Source organism: Podarcis erhardii (assembly GCF_964252035.2).
Source record: "Podarcis erhardii genome assembly, chromosome: 11".
Classification (NCBI taxonomy): Eukaryota; Metazoa; Chordata; class Lepidosauria; order Squamata; family Lacertidae; genus Podarcis; species Podarcis erhardii.
Window position 1 is genome coordinate 43,228,141 of NC_138501.1, and position 12,041 is coordinate 43,240,181.

At 48.2% G+C, this 12,041-nt stretch overlaps 1 protein-coding gene across 3 annotated transcripts in view; it reads right to left on the reverse strand.

Annotated features, from left to right (window-relative positions):
* Positions 1-11,039, reverse strand: part of NEDD4L (NEDD4 like E3 ubiquitin protein ligase) — a 259,868-nt gene extending 248,829 nt beyond the window's left edge. For 2 of the 3 annotated variants that reach the window (XM_081881381.1, XM_081881380.1), the window contains exon 1: positions 10,549-11,039. In XM_081881381.1, coding sequence (XP_081737507.1) covers positions 10,549-10,596 — 48 coding nt within the window. In that variant the 5' untranslated portion in view covers positions 10,597-11,039. The remainder of the gene's footprint in view (positions 1-10,548) is intronic. The other variant, XM_081881382.1, reaches the window with a different exon arrangement.
* Positions 11,040-12,041: the final 1,002 nt, after the last annotated feature.

The window sequence follows — 12,041 nt, forward strand, 5'->3', positions numbered from 1 at the left end:
GTTTCCTAGTTCTGCTGGATCTCTCAGCGGCGTTTGATACCATCGACCATAACATCCTTCTGGACCGTCTTGAGGGGCTGGGAGCTGGGGGCACTGTCATACAGTGGTTCCGCTCCTTCCTCCTGGGCCGTGTTCGGAAAGTGGTGGTGGGGGATGAGTGTTCAGACCCCTGGGCTCTCACTTGTGGGGTGCCTCAGGGTTCTGTCCTCTCCCCCATGCTTTTTAATATCTATATGAAGCCGCTGGGAGAGATCATCAGGGGGTTTCGGCTGGGCGTTCATCAGTATGCAGATGATACCCAGCTCTACCTCTCTTTTAAATCAGAACCAGTGAAGGTGGTGAAGGTCCTGTGTGAGTGTCTGGAGGCGGTTGGAGGATGGATGGCGGCTAACAGATTGAGGTTGAATCCTGACAAGACAGAAGTACTGTTTTTGGGGGACAGGAGGCCAACAGGTGTGGAGGATTCCCTGGTCCTGAATGGGGTAACTGTGCCCCTGAAGGACCAGGTGCGCAGCCTGGGAGTCATTTTGGACTCACAGCTGTCCATGGAGGCACAGGTCAAATCTGTGTCCAGGGCAGCTGTTTACCAGCTCCATCTGGTACGTAGGCTGAGACCCTATCTGCCTGCAGACTGTCTCGCCAGAGTGGTGCATGCTCTGGTTATCTCCCGCTTGGACTACTGCAATGAGCTCTACGTGGGGCTACCTTTGAAGGTGACCCGGAAACTACAACTAATCCAGAATGCGGCAGCTAGACTGGTGACTGGGAGCGGCCGCCGAGACCATATAACACCGGTCTTGAAAGACCTACATTGGCTCCCAGTACGTTTCCGAGCACAATTCAAAGTGTTGGTGCTGATCTTTAAAGCCCTAAACGGCCTCGGTCCAGTATATCTGAAGGAGCGTCTCCTCCCCCATCGTTCTGCCCGGACACTGAGGTCCAGCTCTGAGGGCCTTCTGGCAGTTGCCTCACTGCGAGAGGCCAAGTTACAGGGAACCAGGCAGAGGGCCTTCTCGGTAGTGGCGCCCGCCCTGTGGAACGCCCTCCCATCAGATGTCAAAGCGATAAACAACTACCTGACATTCAGAAGACATCTGAAGGCAGCCCTGTTCAGGGAAGTTTTTAATATGTGACATTTTAGTGTATTTTTCATCTTTGTTGGAAGCCGCCCAGAGTGGCTGGGGAAACCCAGCCAGATGGGTGGGGTACAAATAATAAATTATTATTATTATTATCTGATGGGAGGGCATTCCACAGGGCAGGTGCCACTACCGAGAAGGCCCTCTGCCTGGTTCCCTATAACTTCACTTCTCGCAGTGAAGGAACCGCCAGAAGACCCTAGGATTAGCCCACCTGCTCATAAATATATTTCTATTTTGTGATCAATATTCCATATTATAAGAACTGCCCTGCTTGGTCTCACCCGAAGGCTGTTCTTATGACAAGGGACAGAGAACTGTTTACTAGCCTGACACAGAAACATCTCATCCCGTTCCTTTTAGGGGAGGACCAAGCTGAGTGGCAGAGGATGTGTTCTGCATGCAAAAGGTCCCAGGTTGAGCCACCAGCATCTCCAGTGGGAGACTGGGAAAGATCCCAGTCTGAAATCCTGGAAAGCTGAAGCCAGCCAGAGTATGTTTACTGAAGTAGATGGTTTGATTAAAAAGGGAAATACAGAATTTTAGAGCTGAAGGGATCTCAAAGTTCACCTTAGCCTCACTATGAATCCAGAAGAAGAAGAGGAGGAGGAGGAGGAGGAGGAGGAGGAGTTTGGATTTGATATCCCGCTTTATCACTACCTGAAAGAGTCTCAAAACGGCTAACATTCTCCTTTCCCTTCCTCCCCCACAACAAACATTCTGTGAGGTGAGTGGGGCTGAGAGACTTCAGAGAAGTGTGACTAGCCCAAGGTCACAAAGACATTGGTGTCTGTTTATTCTCTTGCATGTCCTAGAACAGGCCTACATGGAACCTTTACTATATAGGGGGCTAACATGCTGCCTTCCAGATGTTGTAGGATTTCAACTCCCATCACGCCCTGCCAATTTGACGAAGGATGATGGGATTGTAATCCAACATCTGGAGGACCACAAGTTCCCCTCTGTCATGCCCATCTCCTAAAAGCACTTGAGCAAACCATCACATCTTCAGCTAGAAAGAGCCCTGGCAGAACAGAAGCAAGGAATTCAATGCAGGAAGGCCTCTCTCAACCTCTTATACTTCAGAATACAATGGGAAGCTGGCTAAATGAACAGCTGGAGCAACAGCAGAAGGATTCGGCTAATTCAGAGTCAATAAATTCAAGAAGCATGCTGGTTTATCATCAGATTACAGGACACCCACTGGATTTTGCTTCAGGCAATCCAAGGTGGAATTAAGACGTTGCATGAGCAAAAACACAGGGCCGTTGCCTAAAAACCAGCCATGTGTCAAAAGACATTTTAGGGGCGAATACAATTTACAGCACATCTTATTACTAAGGCTGCGGAGCAGGCTGGGGCAGGACATAGGGGAAGCTGCACTAGAGTCTAGACCCGGGGTTGGCAACCTAAGGCTCATGGACCCCCACTGCCCGCTTGGGGACGCCCACCACCTGCTAAACCAACATGCAGCAGAGCGGGGACCACCTTCCACAACGCTGGCTGGCTTCCCATTGGCTGCAGGAAGGTCCTGCGGCCAATGGGAAGCTGCGCACGCCTCCTCCACGCCGGAAATAGTGTTTGTGTGCACTCCAGCACACGGCAGCATTTACAGGACCGTGAACCAGCCCAAGCCACAAAAACTTTGCCGACCCCTGGTCTAGACATAATGCGGGAAGGCAAAGAGATGCTGTTTTGCAAGTCGGTGCCTATTTTCTTGCGACATTTTCTCCTGCCTTCAGAACTAACCAGGATCGCACATGCAACGAACCTCTTCGCAAAACATGCACTGATAGATTTCCTCCCGTCTCCATCACAGTTCTGTGAATGCTTTCCCCCCTCTGCCTCATGCATAAAAAATATTTTGCATTTTTTAATTTTAAAAAAAATCATCTTATTCTGGGAATTATGAACTAAGCAGCCCTCTGCATTCCACCCACACAAACACACACATTGTTCAATCTGGTTAGAACAAAATGGCGCAGCTGCTGTTTGATTGCAATGAACATTCACCCCATTCACTGAAATATGCATCATGAATGCTTCAGTCGCTGAAGTTTACCCTCTCGGGGTGCTCCATCATGCCTACTTTTGTGCTGGCGAGACAAGAGAATTTTCAGAAGATTAGCTCATAGCTATCAAGACGAGGAGCATCAGTGCTCAGTACCTATTGGTCATATTTGCACTCTGCCTTTCCTATAAGGCAGAGGTAGCCAACCTGTGGCCCTTCAGATCTTGCTGGACTACAGCTCCCATGATCCTCCAGCCCCCATCTGCCCCAGCCAGCATCACCAGTGGTCTGGGATGATGGGAGTTGTAGTCCAGCAACACCTGCAGGGCCATGGGTTCCTCACACCTGGTGCAAGCTGACTCGCTATAAGACAGCTTCCTATGGCCCTAGCAAGGCTGTGAAGCAGCTTGGGCTCTGAGTGACAGGCTCAAGGTTGGCCAGTGAGCTCCATGAGAGGCAGAAATCTGAGCCAAGCCAAAGCTCTGCATTCTACACCACCCAGCTCACACCATATTGTTTTATGCCATTAGAGGAAGAACCCTAGCATTGTTCTCTCTTGGGAGAGTGGTTTGTTGTTTTTTAAGTACATTCATACCTTGGATCCCGGACGCCTTGCGAGTCGAACGTTTTGGCTCCCGAACGCCGCAAACCTGGACGTGAGTGGTCTGGTTTGCGAAACTTCTTTGTAACCCGAACGTCCAACATGGGTTCCGCAGGGTCCAATCAGAAGCTGCGCCTTGGTTTCTGAATGTTTTGGAAGTCAAACAGACTTCCAGAACGGATTCCATTCAACTTCCGAGGTACCACTGTAATTGCCTTTTTCTTGGGCTCCATGATCAATGCAGATGGTGACAGCAGCCACGAAATTAAAAGATGCCTGCTTCTTGGGAGAAAAGCAATGACAAACCTAGACAGCTTCTTAAAAAGCAGAGACATCACCTTGCCAACAAAGGTCCGTATAGTTAAAGCTATGGATTTCCCAGTAGTAAATGTATGGAAGTGAGAGCTGGACCATAAAGAAGGCCGATCGCCGAAGAATGGATGCTTTTGAATTATGGTGCTGGAAGAGACTCTTGAGAGTCCCATGGACTGCAAGAAGATCAAACCTCTCCATTCTGAAGGAAATCAGCCCTGAGTGCTCACTGGAAGGACAGATCGTGAAGCTGAGGCTCCAATACTTTGGCCACCTCATGAGAAGAGAAGACTCCCTGGAAAAGACCCTGATGTTGGGAAAGATGGAGGGCACAAGGAGAAGGCGACAACAGAGGATGAGATGGTTGGACAGTGTTCTCGAAGCTACCAGCATGAGTTTGACCAAACTGCGGGAGGCAGTGGAAGACAGGAGTGCCTGGTCCATGGGGTCACGAAGAGCCGACACGACTAAACAACAACAACAGTTCCCACTGATTTGACTGCCAAAGGATGAGCCCTGTTCACTGCAGACAATTCTGGGGCATCTTCTTCAAGATTTCTAGAACTTGATTAACTATAGATCCCGTAGAAAACTCAAAGAGAAATTTAATCAACAACAACATTTCCTACCATCTCTACATCTTTCAGAAGCAGTGGGCAAGCTGTCCTTCAAGAGGTTGGCCCACAGTTACTGATCTTCAAATTGTGGAACCCCAGTGAGAGCCCCAGGGTTTTCCACAACAGTTTGAAAGCCACTAATTTATTTTTATTTTTTAAGTTGACAAAGTAATGGTTATTAGCAATCACCACCAACCCACCCCTCCCCTCCCTGTAAATTATCTCCCCAGAAAAGCAGTCAACTCCACTCCCGATTTATACTCCAGACAGACTTTCTGGTTAATGTTTTTCCATTTGCAGTTTTCACCCTTGTTGCTAAAAGCGATAAATTCCCAGGAGGAAATTCTGCTGTAGAAGATTCAGAGTCTTAATTGCCTTCAAGGTGCCACAAGACTCTTGGCTGTGTCTCCCAAGGGCAGCCAACACCTCTCTTGTACTGACTTACTCCAAGCAAAGGGCTGATAAGACATGTTTCCTTTTGCACTGAGCATGAATTTGACTTCTGGCAAACATCCCTGAATATAAATACATCCTATTCTCTCACCAAAAAAAGCCCCAAAACATACTGGGGGAAGGGAGGGAGACACAGAGAAGCCTGCATTCCATCATAGCAATCCCATAAACCACCTTTGGTGCAACCAATTGTCTCTGAGCTCACAATACTTTCAGCCTCTCGGTTTGAAACAGATGCACTTGGGCAGATAGATGCAGGCTCTGTTTATACCAGCAGCATTCAAACTGTGTCCTCTGGAAGCCTAGTCGCCATTCCTAAGCAAGACGACCAGCCATGCAGATGAAGGTTCTCAACAGAAATCTCTCTCTCTCTCTCTCTCACACACACACACACACACCCACACCCACACACACACACACACCCTGCAGTACACAATTACAAAAGACACATTCTAGGTGTGCTCTCTCAGCCTGCAGACAGCAACAGCAAAGTCCATGAGGTATGCAGCATATGCACTGACCACTGCCCTAGAATGCTATCCCAACTCCTGGACTGCATAGGGATTCAGAAGATGATGTGCAAGGGACAAAATCAATGTAAAGAGAGCAGCCTCAACACAAGGGAGCCTGAAGCCACCCATTTACATAGCCAGTTATCATGGGAGACAAATCCCCGATTCAGACATCAATTTAATTCCGTTAGCATTCCATTCAGGCGTGATGCCAAAGAACGATCGCACTTCAGGTAATTTTCAGGAGATCAGTAAGTGTTTCTGACTTCTATCGGCTCAACGAAAATGAAAAGCCTCCCCACCCCACCCCCCAAAAAAATAGGCTAATGAAAATATTAAAAAGGAGGAGGAGGAGGTTTGTTATGTGAAAGGATCTGTGTGAAAGCTCCAGTTCTGGGACTGAAAACAATACATTTTGGGGGGTAGGGAGGCAACTTTTTCCTGAGCCACGATTCTGCGCATGGATTCAGTCAATGGAACTCTGGTTCTAGTGGAAACCAAATACCGTATTTTTTGCTCCATAAGACTCACTTTTTCCCTCCTAAAAAGTAAGGGATTATGTGTGTGCGTCTTATGGAGCGAATGCAGGCTGCGCAGCTATCACAGAAGCCAGAACAGCAAGAGGGATTGCTGATTTCACTGCGCAGCGATCCCTCTTGCTGTTCTGGCTTCTGAGATTCAGAATATTTTTTTTCTTGTTTTCCTCCTCCAAAAACAGGGTGCGTCTTGTGGTCTGGTGCATCTTATAGAGCGAAAAACACGGTGGATCCCTCCAAGCCTCAGGTCTCCCTGGTTCTATATAGCAGCTTTTGCCAACCTGATGTACACCAGAAGTTTTGGACCACCACGCCCATCAACCTCAGCCACCACACACATACCCTCTATACTGACTAACTCACTCCTGGCATATACGCTTCTGCAAGGCTGAAACGGGGTTAGTCGAGGCTTACCGTTTACAGCAGATGCACCGCATTACACCGGTTCTTTTGTTAAGAACCATTGATTTTGCCCAGGTTTCCTGACAGCTTCAGAATTTCAACCCCTGATGTACCCACTAATGATATAGAACCCCACAGAAACTCTGAAGGATGTACCTGAGTCTCAGTCCCTTACATAAGGATTACAGTCGCCAAAACAGAACGACTAGTTGCCATTTGGGGTCCAGATGGCTCGAAAGTCGTATTTTTTTAATACGGCTTTTCGGGTCCTGAAATTCATTCCGATTGCGCAGATAAAGTACAACAGATAGAATTCCACAGGATGTGTTGCTAGTATATGGAAAGCTGTCAAGAACCGAGGATTTCCAGGCATGCACCTCCAAACAGTGGAGACATCAGGAGCCATCCTGGAGCCCGGGCATCTTCAAAATGTTCCTAGCACCTGGCAAACTTTGAATGATGGCGACTGGTATTCAGAATACCAGCCTCTGTCTATGCATCATGGCTAGTAGCCTTATCTCCCATGAATTTGTTCAATCTTCTTTTAAAAGCCATCTAAGTTGGAAACCCCAGGGAGGCAGATTTGGCTTGGGGGACTCCAGCTGCCGACCTCCATCTAAAAAGGCATCCATTAGCTCTAATGTCAGCAATTGTTTAGGGCAGGCTTCAGGCTTCCTCTTCAGAACCACTGAGTCTTAAACTAGACTCTGATCTTGCACAAAAGGTCCATGTACAATTTAATAGCGCTTGAACTTTTATCTGCTGTGATTTTTACTGCCTTGGCCATTATGGCTAATAATATAACACCAGGGAATTTGGATGTGGAATTGCGTTGGCATTATCTGCAGAGCAGCAACACCCAAAAGGCTCCTGCAAGATTATACGTTAGCAGAAGCAATCTTTGCCCTCCAGATTGGGCACATAAAAAGCTGATTAGATAACTTTTTTTTTAAGGACCAAGGACTGAGCGCCAAGCACCAACCATTGGAATTTTATATATGCACAAAATATGCTTGATCACGCTCAATTTCATGTCCCTCCGCACATGAAACTGAGAAAACATTATGCCCAGCTAAATCTGCAACCACCAGACTTTAAGAACCACTATCAACCTACCTGCACTTTGAGGCCACCATCGAAATCCCTACGCACATGTCTACCTGCAAAAACACTAAGAGCCAGATTGGCATAGTATTTGGAGCATCAGACTAGGACCTGGGTTCAAATCCCCATTGATTACAATGGGACACCATCCCAGTGTCTTTTCTATCCAGTATCTACATTCTTCATGGGCCTCCTCCATGAGAGGTCTTGCGGATAGCAACACAAGAACGGGCCTTTTCTATGGTGGCTCCCCGTTTGTGGAATGCTCTACCCAGGGAGGTTTGGCTGGCACCGTCATTACATATCTTTAGGCACCAGGAGAAAATGTTCCTCAAGACCCTGAGCCCTATCTTGGCTGGGGAGGGCGGGGTATAAATAAAAAATTACTATTATTATTATTATTTGACTAACTGTTTGGCTGATTAACTTTCTATGGCATTTTAAATGTATTGGGGTTGCTGGTTTGTTTTGCTTTTGTTTTATTATGTATTTTTTGTTTCCATTTTCTATTTTTATGTTGTGAGCCAGCCTGGCATCTTCTGCTACAGGGCACTATACAAATTTAATTAATAATTATAGTAATAATAATGCATTCCCATGTGTCTTCCTCACAAAAACCACCCCAACACCCAAGCAGTACCTGTTCCTATTAATTTTGTTGCCGTGTTAGTTTCACAGTTCTGAGAAGGCAAAGTTGTCACCCAACCCTCTCGCCCTACTGGATTTACGTTTCAGCAAACAAACTGCAGCTTACAAATCTCCCCCCCCCCCCCATGATCCTGTGGTCCCATCCAACCTGAGGGTGTGTAAACATACCTCCACTATCAGCTTTTTAGAATCATAGGATCGTAGAGTTCAAAGGGACCCTGTGGGTCATCTAGTCCAACCCCCTGCAATGCAGGAATCTTTTGCCCAACATGGGGCTTGAACTCGCAGCCCCTGATATTCAGAGCCTCATGCTCTAGCAAATGAGCTATCCCAGCTTGGCCTGATCATTCTTCTTCTTCTTCTTTTTTTTTTTCAAAATACACCCACGCTTTCCTACCGCACATCTGGAAATGCACATTGCCCGGGAGACGGAAGATGTGCAGATGTGAGTAGCTTCTGCCTTCACCTACATAGACTGGAAAGGGAGCAACGAGAAGGGATGGGAAAAGAAGTAAGCAAAGCGAGCACAATATTGATTGGTAAGGGGGAGGAGCAAGGAAACCAGGGCCAAGTCTTCTGCATGTACACACACACACAAGCACTCCTGTTTCCTTGGCTCACGATTCTTGCCTGCCATTCCTCTGTTCCCAGTCTCTGTTCCAGCCCCAAATTCGCTCCCTCCATGGCATGTCACTCACTGGTGTGGTGATTTAATAAGCTTGCATTGGGTCCTCACTGCCACCAAACAAAGCTCCTTTCCTAGATCTACCCCACAATATATCAATAGTGGTTTTTTGTTTTAAAGCAAAAGCTTAGACAGTACACTAATGGAAGGACAGAATCGTTTATCCCTCCGTTTGCTCATCTCCCATGTGCGCATGGGCACCCAAATTCACACAACCATCGCAAAACACGGGTTGTGGCACATCTGGGTGGCAACACTTGCTTCGCCAACAAAAAGCGCTCTATAAATGCCCATGTCAACAATACCTGCTGCGGAAGACTAAATGGGTCGACCGGGAAGCATTTCTGTGCAATTGCTGGTACAAGCCGTTCTTCCTGGGAAAGCCCATGTACTTAGTTCACATGCACACGCACACACAAACACACACACATGTCCATCGTTTCTTTCATATGATTCATTAAGTACACCAGGTTCCTTAGAGGAAGAGAGTTCCTGGAAAAGAGGAGATTTAAACTATGAGGAACATTTCTCTCTCCTATTTGCACACGTGCTCCTATTTGCACACAGCCTTCCAAGTCCTCTCGGCTCATCTCAAGGGAAACAATGGAAAAGATGCTACTCCTCTCCCACCTCGCAATTCACCTACCTGTGCAGTCATAAAGAGGCCGCTCACCTGGCTCGCCACCCGCCCCTTTCCTTCCCAGCTTTCACTCCAAAGCCCCTGGCTTTGCTAGGAAGCAGAACCTGTTATTGACAAAGGACCATCCAGCAAGCCCCGTTCTAACTCTGCATTTCGCATTTTATTTATTTATTTTGCATTTGTGATTTGGGAGGGCTGGCTTCATCCAGAGTGGGGGGGGGGCGGGGCGGGGAGTGCAGAGCTCGTCGGAGGGAAACCCCCACGGGACCTCCTGTCCCTCCTCCCCCCCCCCCTCCCACTCCTGGCTTTGCATTTCCACACCGCTCCCAACCGGAGGAACTGGAGCTCAAAGACTTTCGCTCCCAGCAGCTTTGTTGGCAAGATACCACCCTGATCCCCCAATCGAGATGATGCGATAACAAGCTTTCGTTCAAGTCCCAATATCTCTTTGCAGAAAGGGAAACACGCATTTCTCTTTCTTTCCCTCCCCCCCCCACCTCGTCTACAGTGCCCATGCAATGCTTTTTTTTTTTTTTGCAAGGCAACCTCTGCCCATGCAATGCTCTGGTGTGTGTGGTTTTTTTTTGCAAGGCAACCTCAGCCACAGAAAATCCTTCGTTGCCCCCTTTCCTCTCCTGCCCCCCACCCTGGTTTCCTCCCCCTCTTCTCCCCACCCAATTTGCAAAAAAAAGAGAGAGAGAAAGGGCGGGGTGGGGGGAAGGGACGACTTCCCTGTTTTGCAAACCGGAATGCAAAGCGGGCAGGGACAAAGAGTGCTGGGGAGACGCTCCAAAACATGACACGCACATCACATATATACACACACACACCCCGGAAACACGCGTGCATCGCTCAGCCCCACTCTCTCTCTCTCGGCGCCCGGCTTACCTCTTCTTCCGAAAGTCCATAGACCGGCTCCACCAACCCAGTCGCCATGGATCCGGAGGGCTGCGGGGGAGGGGGCCCCTCGGGCAGCGAGGCGAAAGCCGGCCAAGGAAAGGAAAGCAGCGGCGGAGCGGGTGTCCCTGCAAGGCAAGCGATGCACCAGCAAGCACGACAAGAGGAGCAGCAGCCGCGGAGCTTTCTCTCTCCCAGCAAGAGTCAGGCGGCCAGATCCAGGTGGGGCGGGGGCTGGGGAAAGTGCGGCTTTCCTTTTCCCGGCCACCCACAAGAGAGGGAAGGAGGACGTGGGAGCGCGGGGTGCAAAGATGCAGCTGTTTCTCCTCTTCCACCCGAGCTGCGGGAGTGGTGGGAGGAAGCGACGGAACCAGCGGGGACTCGAACCCGCGACCTGAAGGTTCCCCTCCTTCCTGCTTCAGCGCCCGGGCTTGGAACGGTTCTATTGCAGCCGCTGGCGAGCCGCGCGCAATCAAGAGCGGAGAAAAAAAAACCCTTTCCTTGAGCTCCGGAGCTAAGAGAAAGCAGGGGGCGGAGCTCCCAAGAAAGTCGCGGGGGGGGGCGGGCAGAGAGCCCCGCCCAGGCCAATCGAAAGCGCTATCAATAATGAGAGGCGGAGCTTGGAGGAACCAGTGGGGTAGGTTGCCTCGTTTCCCACCCCCAACTACTGTACAGTGCAGCTCTCTCTTTTGGATTTCTTCTGTTTTTCCCTTCTGGAGAGTTTGGGCTCGCGACGGTTCAAAGGAAGGAAAAGGTGGCAAGGGATGGAATGCAAAACTCTGGGCTGCGGGGGAGGGGAAGGTGCGGGGTTTGCAGATCGGAAGGCGTGGGATACATTTCCGAATTTTGCACTTTTGGTAAGATTGTTGCCCGGATACTATTACTATACTAATCTATCTATCTAAAAAATATTAGATTTTTAAAATTAGATTTTCCACAATGATAACAAAAACCACAAAGCAGAATGATACACAAAAACAGAAAAATATAAAGAAAAATACATCAATGAACGAAAAAAAAGAACAATAAACAGATAAACAATAACAACAATCTTAATTCTTTACAAATCCAACCTTTTAAACATCTTGGTTGACTTCCTCTAGTCCCTCCCTTCTGAGTTTCCTTGTAGTTGAAGGTAACAGCTTTCCAGTATCCTTATTAAACTAAAACAATTTCCAATTATAGTCCATCTTATTCACATTTCTTAATATTCTAAATCCCATTTATTTCATTATAACTTAGTTTAACCCTAGGCCTATTTGTTCCCGGATACAATATAAATGTGCATCTGAGAAACATGGTTAGGCTCCCCTCCTGTAAACGGGGGTCGTGCGGGCGTTTTGCTTTGTTCTTAAGTAGAAGCAGCAATTGCTGTTTCATTTTTTTATTGTTGCGTGTCCTTTATTTACACGAGCACACGGTTTCTCATTCCAACACGCGCGCGCGCGCGCCCTCGGTACACATACAGCGCACGTTCGGCTTCC